General features: G+C 29.6%; 1 protein-coding gene across 1 annotated transcript in view; it reads right to left on the minus strand.

The window, feature by feature from the left end:
- The window catches only part of LOC141535459 (uncharacterized), a 62,605-nt gene extending 48,324 nt beyond the window's left edge, over window positions 1-14,281 (minus strand). The window contains exons 1-2 of the mRNA XM_074255393.1: window positions 13,672-14,281; window positions 7,336-7,718 (exon numbers count right to left, since the gene is read on the minus strand). Of these exons, the coding sequence (XP_074111494.1) occupies window positions 7,336-7,516 (181 nt within the window). The 5' untranslated portion in view covers window positions 7,517-7,718; window positions 13,672-14,281. The remainder of the gene's footprint in view (window positions 1-7,335; window positions 7,719-13,671) is intronic.
- Window positions 14,282-20,574: the final 6,293 nt, after the last annotated feature.

Below are 20,574 nucleotides of genomic sequence, written 5' to 3' on the forward strand. Positions count from 1 at the left end.
GGCCACCACATATTAGTCCATGAAATTCAGACCACAAACTCGCTTTAAAATCAATCCAAAAGGAGTTTTAGTTTGGTCAATATTATAAATTTTATTAAATGATCGATTCTATTTTTTGAAATTCTGAATTATGGAAATTTTGCTCGGCAGTTTTGACGACAAAAAGTTTGAGGCATTTAGTTAGATTTCACTTCACAACGAAAAAAAAAATTTTATTAAAGAGAGAGAGACTGTAAATAATTGGAACAATTTGCTACTTATTTTTTGTAATAAAAAAAATTATCAATATTGATTTCATTTTATTTTATTGAGGTGAAATAATTAGTAAATATTTTTTCAAAAGACATGACGATAAAAATGAGGAGCTCGTTTAATTAATTAAGTAATTATCACGGTTCAAATAACTAATTTTCTTGTTATGAAAGTTATTGAGTGTGATAAAAATGTATCATTCATCAGATTAAGCGGTTTAAATGTTAACTTGATTGTCTAACGACCGTAAGTTGTAATAATCGATCAGATCTATTTCAATCGTGATAAAAAATTAAGTGATCTAAATTTTAAAGGATAAGAATTAATTGTTATTGTAATTGTTACAACAAATGCGATGTAATATTTACTGAAAAGTTATGAAGATAATAAATCCACCGATTGGAATATTAATCAACAAAAACAACTACTCCTTCTTCCTTCTATTCGTGATGATTACGACGAAGACCGCGGAGAATTCCGCAAGTGATAATTAGTATTAAGGCTGTCTCGCTCCTAGATAATGCCGGAATCGAACACATACATCCATACTCTTATCCTTAACTGAAACGCTCGCGGCAAATGTATACAGCAGATCGTGCAGAGAAACGACTATATATACATATATATGTATATATACACGCGTCTTACTCGTAAGACCAAGACGGAATGTGTCGATGAATATTCATTAAAAATGTAGATGGTGGCCATTATATCACGAACGAGGAGATCAAGATGGCGGTGGATAGCGCATCCGGTTCTCTGCCAGACTCACATGGATTTTCATGCAAGCTTATTCTGATAGTCTATCAAATATGGATTCTTCCTGATCTCTACCCCTATTACCATTATCATTAACATTATTATTATTGACGTAAGACATGACAAGTTTAACATTGATAATTTTGCCACAATTCTATCCTTCGACATTTGTACTGCTAGAACAAATTTTGGGACTTTTTTCCTTCTAAATATTTTTGATTTTGATTTTTTGCATAAAAAAAAATTTTTCAGTGTATTTAAAAATATTTTCTTGGCTGAAATAAAATTTTACTTATCCAAGAAAATTTCTTAGTCTGAAAAAAATTTCCTCTTACTCCAAAACAACTTGAATCTTCCAAAAATTTTTTCACTTTAACTAAACCTTTTTTTTTGTATACTCCCACTATAAATTCGTAAAAGTATACATACATATTACAAATAAACGTTAATCAGAGAATGAAGTTGTCCTTACACGTGTATTATTCGACGAGCGTAGTCATAAAATGCTCGGCGATTACATCGATTCGTTGCTGTTGAAGACTAGAGAGAAAGATAAACACAAAAGAGAAGGATAAGAAGAGTTGTATTATAATAAGGGGTCCAGTTCGGCGACAATTTCGTATGCTAATCGACCGGTGTGTCTAGTCTTTATTTACAAGTTTAAATACACAGTTACAGTTTACAACTTGCGATAAATTTCTTTCTCGTTTCAAGGTCAAGGCTTCAGTGTTTTCACTTTTATAAAAAACCGTCATTATAATTTGTTATATTTTTCTTATAGCAAGTAATAGAAAATATTGAGCAACGTTCTTGTTGTTTATTTCCCAGACAAGGTGTCAGAGCTACTAGAGATAAACGATAAATTTAGGGAATTTAACAGCAAGTAAATTACCAGCCAGAAGTAATAGACGAGTGGAGGATATAATACGAGCAGACTGATAGATACAATATCAAATGTACACGCGAGTGGACACGAGAGAGCATGGACTAACGACTAACGAGATAGAGTTAGTTAGCTTACCCCGGTAAGAGGCCTGCATTCCTCAGCGTCACTGAGATCCTTCAAGCGAACATAATCCTGATGGATGAAGAGCGAAAGGAGTATGACCAACGAATGCTAATATAATTTATAAACAGCTTTTAAATAAATCTCCTTAGAAAAACAATTATAAGAGTCGAGTATATAAATTAGCGATAATTCCAGTAGCAAGATATTGGTGTGTATATCTGTATCTGTACATCATATGATATCGTATTATGGCAACAACATGACACGTCTACGTAAGGATACTCCTTAGAATTAATTTAAATGCGTTTGATGTCGTGCATCAGCAATAGTCTTATATGTGTTTAAGCTTTGCCGACAATCTTATGCTAGCTCAACCTCAAGATTCACTTTTTTTAGAGTCTCCATGATCGGTGTATCGATCACGTACCAAAGACGTGCGATTTCCGTGCCGCTAAGACACCTCCGGGATTAAATCAATCTGGAATGAATAGAAAAATATATGTTTATTTTATTTTAAATACTGCAAAAAGTTACCGTCTGGTATGTTGCTATAAAGAAGTTAAGTAAAGCACTGAGCTGTTTATGTATTACCGACACTTTTACTCTGTAATTCTGACATCCAAGTAGAAAACGTGATAAATAGATTCCTAGATCGTGATTAAAGTCAACTTATACCAAAGAAATCTACTGCAATATATTGATCGATCAATTTTTGTATTGAGATAAAACATTGCTACTTGATAAAACGTATTAACATTTTCCGAATTTTATGTTTACTTTTACTTATTATAATTATATTTCGATAAGAAATTTGTTTTTGTCCTACTAAACTCGAACATTTACATTTCTAATTTTACCGCATGTTTATTTAAATATTTTGAATTTTTATCATTAATTATTCATCATATTTTCATTTTGTATTCAATTTGAATTGTTTATCATATTTAAAACTTTTATGTTTTAAAAAATTTTGAGCTTTGAACAAAAAAGAATATACAGTTTGAAAATAGTTGAAATCGTCCTCTGACAACTCATTTGAACTTTAGCTGGATCAGAACTCCAAAAATAGACTTTTAGTCATATCTTAAAAATTAACTAATCACTCGATTGATTAAATATATTTTTATCTCAATTTTTTATTTTAAATTTGATAAATAAAAATTTTATATTAAACTGAATGCAAGTATTAAAATTTTATTACTACAATTGAAAAATTTTCAATGAACATTATTCACCTATTTGTTTCTTAGCGTATAAATAATTAAATATATTATTTATATTTTTTTTAGTGTTTAATAAACTGTGAGATTGAATCGGGTTGCTATCACTTTCATGGATTTCTCTTAATCTCCAGTAAAGTAGAATTGTACATATAATATCTTAACGCACGAGGGATAACAAACTGCAATTACTCACGTCGTTGCGCTTATGAATATACGCAGATATTCCAGGTATTTGTTTAATTAAATAACTGAACTCCAAATACAAATAATTAACCAATGCGTTAAATTACTTATACATTAATTTTGTTTTCAGTTCACATATATATATTTTTATAATTGCTCCATACACTCAGAGAGCTATAAAAAATGACCGTAAACAAAACAATTATCCGCGATAAAATAAAAACTCTTAAAACTTGCACTCAATAAATATATTTTTAGAATTTAAAGTATAAACCGTGAACTTCCTTGAACCCACCGAGATATACAACACCACTACACTTATTGTTATGTTATTTATATCGGTATATATATTTAACAATAATAAGGACCCGATAAATTTATATACGTGGAGTGTATAAGAAAAAAAAAACTAAGAAAATAACATCTCACGCACACAAGTGCCCCCAGCAGCGCAATATACTTCTAGCAAGATGTACTTTTTTATTCTTTAAGTTCATCATTATTCTCCCTCGTTCCTCCTGTTCTTTATCCCCGTAATAACATACAATTTTCACCGTGAAATTGACCCGTATACTTCACAGTTTTTCGATACTCTAATTTTAAAATTCTTTCATCACTCACTGGATCTAAACAATCCTATTGAAATAATAAATTTTATCCCGTTACTCAAAACCTAATAATAATTTTTTTTATTTATATATAATTACTTCAAATAAATATCAATTGACAAATCACAACATAAAAGACTTAAAAAAAAAAAACCCATCATTAAATCAATTATTTATATTTAATTGGTTTAAAATCTAAAAAAAATTTTTTTTCAATTTTATTTATTAAAAAAATTGCCTCCAAAATTTATAATTAAATTTTTTTTTTCAAATTTTCCATATTGAAAAATTATTTCATCTAATTCTAAAATTTACAATTTTTTAGTAACAAATATTGTCATTAAACCGGTAATTTTTCCAACTAAACTCCTCGATATTTACCTTCAAAAAATCAAAAATTAAAAATTCAAAACATATTACAATTCGCGAATTCGCGGCTGCAACTGAGATGATCCGTTCGCGAATCTCCTCTTGGCTCCGCCTTCAGTTGCCGTGTACATTTGCACAAGATGGCGTCCAAGAGCCGCGAGCCACCGTGTATTCTCGCGTCTCAACACACCGACACTAGCTCACATGTAAATCCACGTATGTGGATAAAATAAATACAAATAAAACCATTATTAATGTATATATTAATAAAAGTGTTATAGTTATAATCTCATTATTGTATTATAAACGCTTCCGCTTAATGTATAGTTCCTTCTTAAATCGCTCATCTCAAATCTGAGATTTAAAATCTGAGATCTGAAGAGTATTGTAAAATAAAAACCTGATTTGACCCCCACGAGCGATCACCGATCACCGCGACGCGACATACATCGGTATTCAATTCAAGATTCAACGGTTAGCTTTAAATATGTAATTTTGTTGTATTTATTCTGGGGAGTGAGTGGACGAAAAAACCCGCGCTTCAGTGTCAATGGATCAATGATCGATCAAACGTGACAGTTGATCTGATAAACACGGGAGCAGGAACAAAGATGAGGCATATTCTTAAACGTTTCGAGCTCAAGTTTGTATCGAGCGTGTAGTATGTAAGTATAAGTATGAGGTATGAGGACATATACACATAATGTAATGTAACCTACAAAACGAAGAGTTGAAGCATCAGCGCGCGCCTCCCTGTGGCCAGCAATTATGTATGCACCTCTCTCAGACCCCGTGGCTTTACGGTTGGCTGCGCTTCCTTCCTGTCTGCCGCAACCACTGCGCCGTGCTCTTACGCCTTCTTATTCACTCCCTACCCCTGTATAGTACACTTACATGTCTAGAAGACAATATCATCTTCTTTGCTCTCTATTCTCTTCATTTCGTCTACTTTTATATCCTCAGTGCTAGACAATAGACATTAAGCTTTGTTTGGTTTGTACATTGAAAAATAAATTAGCTTGATTTAAGAGAAAAATTCTTAAACCAAGAGCATTATTTTAAAGAATTTTATTTTCTTGAGTTTAGAAAAAAAATTCTTGAATCAAGTAAAATAAAAATTATGAAACTCTTTAAAATAATTTTTTGGTTCAAGAAAATTTTTTACTTAAATAAAGATAATTGTTTTTTTTTATCAGTGTAGACACAGCTTAGCTTCTTCAAAACTTTACGCTTGTTCGGGCACGACATTGAATTTGTGCTACTGCTTTCCTTTTTCTTCGTTATTAATGCTGCTTTTCTCACGAACTATCTCTAGCTCTCTCTACTCATGGTTATTTTGTGAATAAAATTTTTTCTATTAAGATATTCACAAAACCCTTTGTCTGAATATTTTTTTAATTAAATAATCAGCAAAAAGTGATTTATAAAAATAAAATTTATTCTTTTTTTTATCTTTATTAATTCAAAATTCAAAATATGTTAAATATCAGCCATAAATTATCAATAATTTTATCTTAACTTTTTACTGAATTTTCAAGTAATTATATCTTGAATAAAATCTTAATTTCCATTTCTAACCGAATAAAAGTGAAAAAACTAAAATGTAAGACAAGTAGTCGAAAAGTTTGAAATCCGAGGTCAAGCTTTTGAAGCAGAGATACTTATAACACAAGTTGTAGAGAAGAATAAAATCTTGAAAAGATAACATAAAGGGAGCATCAGAGCCACGAGCTACGAACTACGAACTACGATTAGTATGATAATGTCGGCAAAATCAGACATATCGCGTTCCAAGGGCCCAAGTATCGAGTTTCGAATTACATGGGTCTCTTTTTATCTACACACATGTAGATCGCTAAATATATAACAGTTAGTAAGTGTAGTTATATCTTCATATACTTGTGAATATGTATATGTAGTTAATGTCTCGGTTTGTTTATACATATACATAAATATATGTAACGACTAGGATGTTGGTCAACGTTTCCACGAATAAAATCGGCATGCTCAAATTGAATCACGCTCACTTGATAATATTTAACAGGCTCTCAGTTTAGTTTTATTTAGCCGAGTGTTGACTGTAAGGGACGATAGAATAATAATAATAATAATAATAATAATAATAATAATAATAATAATAATAATAATAATAATAATAATAATAATAATAATAATAATAATAATAATATGGTAATGATAAAAAAGAAGAAAGAATCAAGAGTTTAGTTTAAGTTGGATAAATGAGAAGAGACGAGAAAGAGTCGGATGTAAAGTCGCGATAACATTGACGCTGTTCTTGTTACGGCGAAGCGTGTTAAATACTTGGCACATGCCAACGAAGATCCGAGGAAATCGAGAGGGTGATCGACCCGGCAATCTTTTACCATCTCACTTATTGCGAGAGATTAAAAGAAGCTGCTTACTCATTAATATAATGTGTTGGACGGTACATATGTATGTTTGGATAGTAGTAAAGAGTCTAGTCTAGTCGTGGGCGAGACGATTCGGGGGTTGGAAACCCGACGCCAGACTTTAAATATTCGGAGATCTCTAGAGTATATATGGAGGCTTTTATTAGAACGAAAATAAACCAGTGAAAAATTTTAATGAAAAGTAGACTGAAAAAAAATTAATTTTGTTCAAGAGAAAAATTTTTTAATCAAGAAAATTATTTTAGATTTTTTTTGTCTTGAATCAATTTAATTTTTTTTAGAGTAGTTTTTTTTTTTGTTAGTAATTTTAAAATTTAAATTGCACGCCTCAAAATAAAAATAAAAAGATGAAGATTAAACCAACTCTTAATTTATTTTAATTATTAAAAAAAAATTTTTTGAATTTTTTTTTTCACTATTTCTTGTACGCAAAACATTTAATTAAAAAGAAAAAGCATGAGGTAAATGATAATTGATAAATAGAGATAGTTTGTACTCACTGTGAGCATAGTGGGCGGTAGCTGAGGGGTGGTGAGGCGTCGGTGCTGGATGAGGGTAATAACTTCTGTAGTCGGGGTTAACTCCAGGCACACCCGCGCCTCCAGGACCCGCGGACTCGAGGGAACTCCTAGGCGGCTCGTACCACCTTGCTGCCGCGCTCGAATCGCTGCTCATGTCCATTATGTCCAGAATTTTTGTAGCTTTACTTCGTGCGCTTCGAAGCGCCCCGTCCGGTTTGAGAGAAAAATAATCTTCTTTTCCTTTGTGAAGCAAGTGAAGCACCAGGTAATCAACAGAGCTTGATTTCCCTTACTCCTGTAGGTTGAAGGTTGCTTCCGGAGATTTTGACCCTCGTGAATTATTTTTACACCTCAATGACTATCTGGAATAATAATTAATTGTTAAAAAATAAGTGAATGATTACAAGAAATATGTTAAGAAGAACAGTGCATAGAATGAACGGTGTGCGATTTTTAAAAAGTTTTTGTCAATTGTTAATTTTTATCAGCGATTTGATAAGATAAAAATAAACGTAAATATATAGATGAGTAAAAAACACACATGAGAATTTTTAATTGGACAGTTAATATTTAAGTAGGGAGCAAAACAGTTACTTTGTGTGTGATAACATTTAAAAATTTATATTTATCATGAATTATTATTTTTTTTGCTCTACGCTATCAAAAGTTATGAAGAGTGACCGCTAATTTTTTTTTCACGAATATCTAAGAAATAATTGATAAAATATAAATATATCATTTTATGGATTATGAAATAAATAAAGCTATTAGAGTAATTGGTTATGAGCAAAACAACTCAAATAAAAACTTTAATTGCTAATAAATACTGTTGAACCGTTTTACCCCAAGTATTTAGAAATATAAGCGGGTACACTTAATCGTTGTCAAATATAAAGTACTCGAGAACTAATGATAAGATATATTCGAATATGTGTTCGAAAAAACTTATATGATAAGATTATTTTCAGGTAAAACTAAATTTATAAATCATTTTTATAAATTGAGATTTTAAAAATTTAAGTAGCTAAATAAAAATTAAATAACTTTGTCTTTAGAAACTTCAATAATACGTTAATTAATGAAGACTTATTTGAATTTGCTCCAAGTTTAATTTTGTGGTATTAAAATAAAATCTCTAAATCTCGATATAAGTTATCAATAAAGCGAAAAACGTCTATTGATTATGATAGTTGAGACTCTAAAAAATATAAAAGATAATTTGAAAAAAACAAGTAAAATAAAAACGAGCCTCCAATCAATTTTAGACCATAATATATATTAAATGCTAGTCGTTAACATTTGATTTCTTTTAATGAAAAAGACTGTCATAACAAATTATAATTTAATTACTGCAGTAAAAAAAATTTTATCAAGTTGTAAACATTTTAAGACTACCACAACATTTTTTACTTCGACTATCAATTCCAAATTTATTTTTAAACATTAGCTAAGCGTCATTACTTTTATTACTCTTTGATAAATTATGAAATAATCAATAAAACCCAAGATATTTTTTATAAAAATAAATGTAAAGAGTGATAAGAATGAAACCTAATTATTAGTATAAAAAAGATATACTTTTGGAACTTGGACTTGAAGACAATTGATAAGCGGTTTTGTTTCATCGAAAATAAAATTATTAGACAAATAAAAAACACGGTGCTTCAATACCAATATAACAAATATGTATGTAAAAATAAATTTATAAATCACTGGCAACAATGACTGTAATATATTACTTACAAACTTACAATATATATTTTACGCGAAATTATTATAATTATAATTAATTTAAACTCTCTATTATTATTAAAAAAATATAAATCTTAAATATAATAAAATGTTGATTAAAATATGTCGTATTGACGTAAATAAATATGATAACGATCGATTGATCTTTTCCCCGGCGCAATCTTATCGAATTTTGGTAATCAGACTTTGGTAACTAAAATAATAAAATATCCAATAGATAACATTAACACGTACTTGTGATCTGAGAAATATATAATATAAGAATTTTTTATACGTTTATATTATTATTATTATTATTGTTATATTTATAACACTAAAGGATGCAATAATTATAAATGGAGCTTATAATTTATAACCAAGTTATTTAATTACAGGTTAATTGATAGAAAAAAAATGTTATTTAATATATTAATCTAATAGAAATATATTATAGATACAAACACATAAAATAATATAATAAAATATAACTATTAATAAAATAATAAAGTGAACTAAAAATTGACTTTCCAATTATTTTTCTGTATGTGAAAGTTGGACTTGTACCATTCTCTTGTACATATTATATATTTTATATACATATGTTACAAAGTATAAAAAGTCATCATGTATGAATTGAATGTCAGATGAAAAAATTATTTAAAATATATATCAGCAGTCTGTCGATCTCGAAAACTATAAGGTATATATAATAAAATATAAGATTCACCAATCGAAAAACCAGAACCACAGCCTTGTCATTTTCGTCTACTTCAAAATCTTCCTCGTGCATTTACACGCTAAAAAAAAGTACGGTCAAGTCACTCGGACTGCTTTTTTTTATTTTTATTAACAACTTTTACGACAGGCACATCCTTGTGGTTTTTTTTAATTTTAATCATTTATGTTGAGTGTGTATTGTGAATGTATTTTGAACTTAGTAGTAATTGATGGAAATTAATTAATTTATATAAATAACTAAGTCCGGCGGTAAATTTTTATTGTTAAAAATTTGAAACAATTTTGAGATTTATGGAGCAAAATTTTAATCTCAAAAAAATTTTTATTGACTTGATTTTATTTACATAATTAAAATAGTTTTAATTTTTATTAAGAACAGAAAGTTGAGCGCTACTTTGGGTAATATAAAAACTACTGAAATAGTTTATTAAATTCTAGATTCTAAAAAACTGAAGCGTATAAGGACTGGCTGTCATTTTGGTAACTTAATATAAAAAAAAATACTTTGAGGTCGATGTAGGACGTTATAATATATAATATATAATATATTATAAACTCTATATATAATAGTGCGGTTCACATATAGGTATCTTTTGTGTCCGAATATTATATTCAATATCTGGGAATATAGGGAACACAAAACGGTTTTGTTGCCGTCGCACGCGCCCTGCTGAGAACCATGGCAAGTGTAACTCGATGAACTTAAATAAAACCGAGTATAAGTGTCGCAATTGAGACTTGGAGATTTTATTTATTTTGGTTACTCAAGTTCTTATGGTGTATGTAATCAAAATATACACTTATGATTTGTGAATTAAAAGTAAATAAACATTCACTTTGTATAACAAGGATTTTATTGTGAATGTTAAATGAAGATTAGAATTGTAATTAACTTAATAATTATAATTTAATATTTTATGAGTCACTGGCTGGTAATTAAATCATTTTAAAGTCAGTAATAAATCTTAGAAAATTAATTTTTTATAGAATAAATAAATTTATGCAATTAAATTATTTAAATTTCAATGCAAAAAAAATTATATTGTTTTAATAATTATTATAAGATCTAGTAATATTCATCGAGAAAATATAATAGACAGGTAAATAAATGATTTTATTTTTAAAAAATTCAATATTTAAGTAATTGCCGTCATTTGAAATTCAAAATGTAATATTGTATTTTTATAAAAATTTTTGGATCTTCTATTTTATGAATTTTAAAATTTTAACACAAAGACCTTAAATATGTTTTAATATTTTGATATATTATTTAAATGCGATAATTTAACTTTAGATTATGTTAAGGTAATTTCAATTGACTTTAAATTTCAACAATAGATTGATTGTTTGATAAAATAATAAATCATTTAACGAATATGAGCAAAAACTATTTCTCTTTATAATTTTGGACTCCAATTTTTTTATGATATAATAAATTACATTAATTAAATAAAAATTGAAGAAACTGAAATTAATTTAAAATAAGAGCTGACACTAAAAATAAATATTGACTAATTTTTAATTTGCTAATGCAACACAGAAAGAAAGAAAGTCTTGAGTCAAGCGTAAATTTTCTTAAATCAAAAAAATCTTAAGGAAGATTGAAAATTTCTTGAACGAAGTTAATTTTTTTTAAGCCAAGAAAATTTCTTCTTGCTCCAAAATAACTTCAGTCTTCCTTACAATTTTCTTGGTTCAAGAAAATTTTTTTTTTCTGTGAAATCATATGAAATTCATCAGATAAAATAATTAAAAAAACAAATATCAATGAAAATAATAACAGTAAGATGTTTACAACTTTGAGTAAACAATAATTGAGTAAACGAATTTCAACAAGCATGGTATCTAATCGGTACTAATACAACTAAACTATTCGAACGAATCATAATAGAACTGCAATACAATGAAATATTAATAAAAATATTTATAAATAACTTTATTCTAAGTGAATGCGTCGCTCCACTAATAAGCGGGTGCAATTCGCGGGTAATAAAATGAAAACACAAACCGCCGGGAATTATACTTGCAAATAGGCAATTATATCTTGTCTGGTGTATACACGATCATTTATATGAGGGTTCCTCATTCTATACCGTACATCCGATTAAAACTCATTCGCTCCGTTTATACTTATAAATAAATTTAATTCACATATAACATAAAATATAAATAATTATATTATATTAAATATATTTAATATTTATATTGAAGAATCTTAACATTTTCAGATTGTTTATTACTTGATATAGTTAATACTTAAAGGACGGGAAAACTTGACAGACCCGTTTATTGTTCTCTTTTATATTATATACCAGCAAGACAGACGTGTTCCGCTTCAACTTGACGGGTTTAGTTTGTTTCTAAGAAATATGTGAGAACCTAATTATATTTTTATTTTATCGTTATTCAAGATATTTTATTTGTAAATAATTATCCGACTTAATCATGTCGAAATTTATATTTTATTAATTATTACTTTATTTTATTTTACTACTTCATGTTGTTTTGTATTTTAAGTATGTAAGCTTTTATTTTAGGAGTTAAAGGTACCTGGTATTGGCCGACGGTAACTAATAAACTAATATTCCTCTCTTGGCTCGAGTTTTATTATGTCATTTAATAAATTATCAACTATATTGACATGAGAATTAGTTTTCAAATAAATACTTCATATTTATTTATAATCATGACGCTGTTGGGAAAATAACTTTGATTTTTACTCCAAGTGCATCATCTTGATTATATTTCATATATTTTTAATAATTTTGTAGAAAAATTGAATTTTGTTTGTAAATAATATTCTAAATTATTAAACTTTAGAAAATTCAACTTTCATGGTTAAAAAAATTATTGAATAAATAAATAATGTATGCATATTTTTACATTAGACTTTATGATCAATACAAAGTTTATGATCATAATAAAAAATAGGTAAATAAAATTTTTAATTTTTTGGTTTTGGAGTTGAAAAATCTATTATTGTATTTTTATTAAATTTTGTTATTTTTTTTTCTGTCTGTCCCACTTGTATATTTATTGTTTTTTTTTTTTTTTTTAAACTATAGAAAGTTTATGTATTAATTTGTTTATAAAAAATGTTTAGAATTTAAAATACCAACATTGCCTTCAAAAGGATTTCCTTTTGGATACAGATTGTTTAATGTACAATTTATTTTTTTAAATAATAAATTTTTGACACAAGTAGTTCAAAATTTAAACTTTTTTCAAGATACAAATTCCAATAAATAAAATTTCTTAATAATACGAAAGATTTTATTTAAATTTTAAATTATCAGATAAAAAATATCTAAATTGTTTTTTGTGAATTTTTGTAATTTCCACTTGAAAAATATTAAACTTTTAAGATAAATTCCAAAAAACTTAAAATCTATTACATCTACTAATTTACGAACATTAAAGCTCTTAATTAGACAATTAAAAAATATTTTGGAGTAAATTTAAAAAAGTAGTGTCTGTTTTTAATAAAAATTTTTAAAAAATTTTGCGTCACTAATATTTTTTCCAAAACTAAATTATTTCAATAATAAAATTGGAGCTATCAGTGGTTTCTCTTAAGCCCTCTTTCCATTTTACTAATACCTGCACTAAACTAACGAAAAATTCTGATCCACATTTACACCATTCACTGAATCACACCAAAATTTCCTGAACAAACATAATTCTCTAAAGAAAATTTAAAAATAAATTTTGGAGCAAAAAAATCACTCGCGACACTGCTGCCACCGGTGGCTGAACTTTAATCCAAATTTTAGTTACCATTTGAAAAAAAATCGTCACATGAAAACGGTGAATTGAAACATAATTGGGACAAAGGTATGTTCTTACCTTATCTCAAGACTATCCAGTGACCAGTGATGTTCACTAACAATCCTCATCGCCATTATGAATCAGTTAATTAAATATAAATAAATTTCCTCGAGAATAATTACAATCAATGTAGTTATCTATTATATATTACATACAATTAATATTCCAATGACAATAAAATAAAAATCTGTCGACACTAAGTTATCACCAAAACACTGCACTGTACACAAACACGGCACATGGCTGTTTATTTATCGTAAAAATATTTCCTAGTGTGGTACAGGGTCAATCCCGTTATCGGACTCAATGCACTGAAATTACCCGAGATAAATATTTTGTTATCATCTTTTGAACAATTATTAAAAATAAAAATAATAATCCAATATTCCACTGACACACTGGAGCTCGTTCAACTAAATTCATTTAGTTTTTTATTTTTATTTATACAATTATTTAAATTAAATTAAACAATCAATCGCTTGATTAAAATACACAAATTAAATATTTATTTATTTATATTAATGAGTTGAATGTCATCGTACTGTTGATTTCTAGCGGTGTAAGATAAAAACGCACACGCGCGACTCACCGATGCAACTATCGTGGCACCCGGCGCGGAACTAAAGCGCATGAAAATACGAGCGACTAGAGTCCCCCACGTTCGTGTTTACTCGGTAAACCTCGGGAATCCTCGCGGAAACTCGGGTCGCTGTGACGACGCCTACGATTTTCGCCCCACCCCCACTGCGGGCGTTAACTTGATTTACCCCCACGAAGAGGAGGTAAATTGTTCTCCTCTTGTGCTTCCGTTTTCTTCTACTCGATCTCAGTTCTCGTCAATATTTTTTTTATATTTTATGTGTTCCGTATCACATATATGTACAGATAATATATGAAATTAAACTCTGATTTTTTTTGAGATATAAACTAACTTTTGATTTGAGCGAAAAATTTTTGGGCCAAAAAAATCATTTTTCAAAAAATCATGAAACTGAAGTTTAGCAGACAAATTAAAAAAAATTTTGAAATGTTGGCTAACTTCATTTTCATAAAAAATCGATATTTAATGAAGTCGATAAATTTTTGAGATGAGTTAAATTTACTTCTATTTAAGAACATTACTTGTTTCAAGAATTTTTCAGCTTGACTCCGAAAATTTCTTGAAGTGATTTTCTAGGTTCAAGATTTTTACTCTTCTTAAGTCAATAAATTTCTTAATCTGTGTATTGTACGAACGGAACTTGAGAAAAAAATTTTGAAGAAAAATTTAAAAATCTGACACTTAAAGAATTTTATTATTTTGAGTTTTGAGAAAAATTTTAAACAAAGAAGGACTTTCCTAATTTAATAAAAGAAAATTTTGTTGATTCAAAAATCTGTCAATTTAATTTGAGACAGTAGAATTTCTTACTCCAGCAGTGAATTAGAAAGAAGTGTACAAAGAAATAATCAATTTTTGACAAGTGAATAAAATTTTCTAACATTAAGAAAAAAAATTAATAATAGTCTGGAAAAATTGGAAAAAATTTTCTAGACACAATATAATTTTTTTTTCTTGACTTCAGAAAATATTTATCAAAAAGAAACTATTTTAAAAAATTTCTTGCTTCAAAATAAAAAAATAAATTTATATTATGGATGAGAAAAATAATCTGAAGAAAAGATTGTATGTCGTTAAACGAATCTGGCATACGGTACTCGTTTATCACTGCGTACCGTGGGGTGTACACTCTGCGTCTCGCAACTCGCAACTTCACGCTCATAATTTACGTAATAAATACTCGCTGGCTATGTATCTATGAGCACATAGATGTTTTTATTATTATATATGATATGATACGATAATATACATATGTATATATACGTATAAATTTATTTACTGCGATGAATGCAGTTTTGAAAAAGGTTAATTCATATTGTGGAAATATTTATTGCTGCTAATGTGTAATAAGAATTTTTTTATGACTGCTATTTATTATTTTTTTAATTGTTAACTGTGAATTATGGTGTAATATTTATTTGTTTTTTTTTAAATTTATACATACTTTATTTATTATCAGAGTTTATTTAAGTTTACTGCTATGCTATATTTCCATAAATAAGACTTTTCATTTTTAAATATGTCATAAAAAATCTTGGTAAAAGTAATTTGTAATCAAATCTCACAATTAATATTGATTGAAAGTCTAAAAAAAAAAATATTTAAAAATAATAAATTCCTTGAGAAGTTTTTTCTATAAATACGAAAGCGATGAATTAATTAAAACAATTATTTAACAGGTGACAAGAGATAGAATAAAAGTTGATTAAGATAACAGGCGATAGAGATTAGCTGGTATTTAAAGTGAGTAGTGAGTAGTAAAGTGGCATTATAGTCGAACCCCGAAATTTAGATCATCAGAGATCGGATCAGATCGAAAAGAGGACGATCGTGGCACGTGGCCCGCGACGTTTAGTTGATCAACTCGGTAAGATATATATGTATAAGTGTATATGTGTAAACAGCGCGAGAAGTTAATCTTGATAATTTTTAGTTACTCTATATATATCTAGATGAGATACGGTTAGCCAGATACGCCCTATAGTATGCGTAATGTACAAATCTCAAGGCGGAAATCTAAAACTCGCACGGATAGATGTGACCGCGGAAATACGGTATTGAGTTACAAGTTCACCTAGGTCATGGTCTCTGCACAATATTATCTCTATCCTCATTTTCATTCAAATGAAATATGTATAAATGAATACACTATTATACTTATGGACTATCTATTTAAATATATCTTCACTTTTTACGCTATTACTGGTTTACAGTGTTGCTGCGTCATCTTTTCTTCTAGATTTCTGACCCTCCCATGCAGGAAACCCCCAGAGTTGACAAAGGGGCCAGGCTTGGGTCAGTACTGGGAAACCTAGCTTTGGCGTACCTATATTGGCCCATGCCTGGGCCAGGATGCTTAACCCAGCCTCGGCCATGCCAATGATCACCAAACCTTGGGCCAAGACTGGCTCACCCAGCCTCGGCCATGCCAATGATTATCCAAGTTTGAGCCAAGACTGGCTAACCTAGTCTTGGCCATTCATTGGTGACCCAAGCTTGGGCCAAGACTTGCTAACCTAGCCTTGGCCATTCATTGGCGACCCACGCTTGGGCCAAGGCTGTTTAACCCAGCCTCGGCCATGCCAATGATTACTCAAGCTTGGGCTAAGATTGGCTAACCTAGCCTTGGCCATTCATTGGCGACCCAAGCTTGGGCCAAGACTGGGCAACCAAGCCTTGGCCGGCCCAATGATTGCTCGAGCCTGAGTCAGAATTAGATTCCCCAGCCACGGCCATTCAATGGGAAATCCAAAGTTAATTAATCATTAAACAATAGAATTTTAAACAGTAAATATTTATTGCTCAACGAATATTTGTTAGCAAACGTTAAAATTGAAAATTCATTATTCAACCAAAACATTTGCGTACCGTCAAAATTGATATAGTCTTTAGAAAATTAAAATATAAAATTTACAGTTGAATTTTTAATATTGATAATTTTAAACATTAAAATTTATAATAAGATATTAAAAATATACAGAACGATGTACGAAATCTAAAGTAATATAAGAACGTGACGCTTGCATTTTTTAATAACTAATAAACATTTGTAAAAAAATAGTTAATTTTCATCCAAACACAATATTAAATAACATAAATTATATAAATAATAAACCGTCACACTTGGTCACCATATAGATTTAGCTTATAAGAATGATGAGATGTGCATCAACTCACCGGTCGTGTGGTATAGAGGTTAGTCGTCGGTCTGGGAAGCGCACGGCTCGGGTTCGAATCTCGGTTAGAACGGACGCGATTTTCACTTTATTTCTATAATTAGCGAAAGTTAGATTTAAATCAAGAGTCACGGTCTGAATTTGCGCTAGCTCTCCATCAAAATTAAAATAAAAAAATAACACTTACAAAATTCTTTTTTTATCATTTTTTATCAAATGGCATAAACCAGACTTGAAAATTAACTATTATCCAGTTCTGGTAACTAGGCATAGGCCAGTAGTGACAATCAAACGTGACGCAGTTTTGATTACCTAGCCTGGGCCAAGATAGGCTGACAAGCTTGGGACAGCCTTGGTTAGCAAGCATGGCCCAGATTTGGCTACCACGCATGGACCAGCCTAGGCGATCATACCTGGGCCAATGAGAACAACCAAGCCTGGCACCCTGTTATCATCCCAGACTTTTACCAAAGCTGGGCCAAAGCGGGTTTACGAGCATGGGCCAGAGATTGACAGCATTGCGCCAAGCGAGGCCCATACCTGGCCCCGTCGTATTTTCCTGTATGGGCTGGAGACTTGAAATATGGTTTTAAATGTTCTCACACTGCTAAGGTTTTGCGATTAAAGAAAAATTTTTCTTAGTTTTAGGATTAATTTCTCAAAAACCTTTTGAATCAAAAAAATATTTTTGATGAGCGTCGTTGTCTTCAATCAAGACGAAAAATTTTTGAATAAAAAATAAAATGTTTTTACTAAAATTTAATCGAAAGTCTCAATGCTCATCAATTTAGAATTTATACTTTGAGGTGTGCAATTTAAAATTTCAAATTATTAGGCCAATCCACAGAAAGAAAACTTCCTTGACTCTAGAATACATTTTTTTAACTAAAGAAAATATCTAAAGAGAAAAACATTATCTTGCATTTATTAAGTAAAATTTTCTTAATCCGAAAAAAATTTTTCTTGCTCCAAAACAAAAATAATTATACTGATACAAAATTTTTTTAATCATGAGAAAAGAACAATCCTTTATTAAATTTTTAAATAAAATTTCTTGGACCAAAACAATGTTTGCTTTAGTATAAAAAAAAAAATTTGTAAACAGTTTTTTTCTCCAAAAACTTTTTTACTTTAATCAAACAAAGATTTTTTAATTTTTTCTTATCTTAAGTACAAGTCTTAAAGAAGGCTTTCTTATTGGTTAAAGAAAATTTTTCCTATCGTCAAGCTATACTTTCAGTACACTACCTTAAAGTCATACATAGATATATCGATAAAATTTAAGCCATAAAATTTTATAATTCTCAAAAAAAAAGTATCCAAATATCCAAAAACACCCTTTATGGTCATAAAAATGTAAAGCAGCTGTCAAAGAAAATCCAATACAACATAAAAAAAAATTTGTTCCGCAAGTACAAAAACATAAGCTCAAAGTCGACGCTCGTAAGAATACATAAAAGGATCGCGAGTGTGTAATACACCTTGGCAGTGTATTGTCCATGTGTTAAAGGGGATGGAGCAGTGATATTACTAGTGATACACACATACACACATACCCGCGGTTTTCGCGAGGGGAACTCGAACGCCCGGAGGAAAAGCACGGCAGCGTGGCCGGGTGGCTGGAGAAAATACAGAACTGGCGGAGACAACCGAACAATCTGTAGAAGCTTGTCCAGGACGAGAGAAGTTCGTAGATCAGCCAATCAGATAGGCATACCCCCTCTCGTTGATTGTCACAAAATGGCGGCTCTAAATCAGACTGACTCCGCCTATTGGTGGCCCCCCACCCCAGAGTTTCTCCACGGAGCGTTACGAAAAACTCCGCCTATCGATTCATTTTTACAGCTCTTGTTTGCTCCCTTTTTACAACGCACTCGCCCTTATCCTGCTCCTCTCTGCAGTCCACCCTCGCAGTAAAAAAAAAATAAAAAAATAAAAATAAAGTAATAATACTAAAAATGAAAATAAAAAAAAAACAAAGGAGCTTGTGTTCTGTCTTGGTTTTACAGTCAAAAGGATATCTGGTTTGCTGGCCCGGCAATCTATCCCCTTACACGTGCACTAAATTCTCGATCCTTGCTGGTATTGGGCGCAGGTATGAGTATGGGTGTGTTGGTTAGTTCAGTTGTCTCTTCCACGGATTCAAATTTCTTCTATTTTATTTTTTAGGTTGCCTATGCAATGCACGCTTATTTTTACTTTGTATCGCTGTTTATGTTTGGCTCTACTGCATTTGGCCATCAGGATCTGTGGATATGTATTGCACTCTATTGCACTCTATATAGAGTAAGACTGCTCTCTACTTGGCTCGGTATGTACTCTACTCTCTGATATATATTTATATGTGTACGTACTTATGTATATCCTCTGCAGATAGCCCGCAGGGACACTCGGATACCCTTGTCCGGGTACTCGTAACGACCGTGATTTTGAATCTGTTCCAGGTAAAGCGCTCTCAGTAGCTTAATCTCGGATAATTCTCGGCGTAATTTAGCCCGCGCCGTTAATACGTTCGCTCTGTACCGGCGACAGAATCAACAGATTTACGCACCTTTTATTAAGGTTCACAATTTATCCACTGAAAAATTACTCTCTAAGAGAACTTTATAATGGAAAATTAATTTTTTTATCGACAAAAGTTTAATTTTGAATTGATAAATGTAGAATTAAATTTCTTGTACAAAGAAAATTATAAGGAAGACCAAAGTTATTTTGAAGCAAGAAGAAATTTTCTTGGCTTAAAAAAAATTTAACTTCGTTCAAGAAATTTTAACTTCACTCAAGAAATTTTCAATTTTTCTTAAGATTTTCTTGATTTAAGAACATTTAAGCTTGACTCAAGACTTTCTTTCTTTCTGTGTAAGATTTTTGAAATATTAATAAATTTTCGTTAACTGATTACAAATAATTATGAAATCATTTGATGATAAAAAAAAATTTCTTAAAAGTTGATAAACATTTTTAAATATTAAAAAATCTTTTATCAGTGCAAAGAAAAATTTTGCGAAATTAATTAATTAGGAAAAAAAAAGTAAGTCAAAAAAAATAAATGAAAATTAAAAAATAAACCAAATTTTAATTTTACACAGAAAAAAAAATTTACTTGAATGAAGTAAATATTTTTGAAGAATTTTATTTTCTTGA

Source organism: Cotesia typhae, unplaced genomic scaffold (genome assembly GCF_013202065.1).
Source record: "Cotesia typhae breed Kobodo isofemale line unplaced genomic scaffold, CoteBio_Ctyphae scaffold_13, whole genome shotgun sequence".
In the NCBI taxonomy this organism is placed as follows: Eukaryota; Metazoa; Arthropoda; class Insecta; order Hymenoptera; family Braconidae; genus Cotesia; species Cotesia typhae.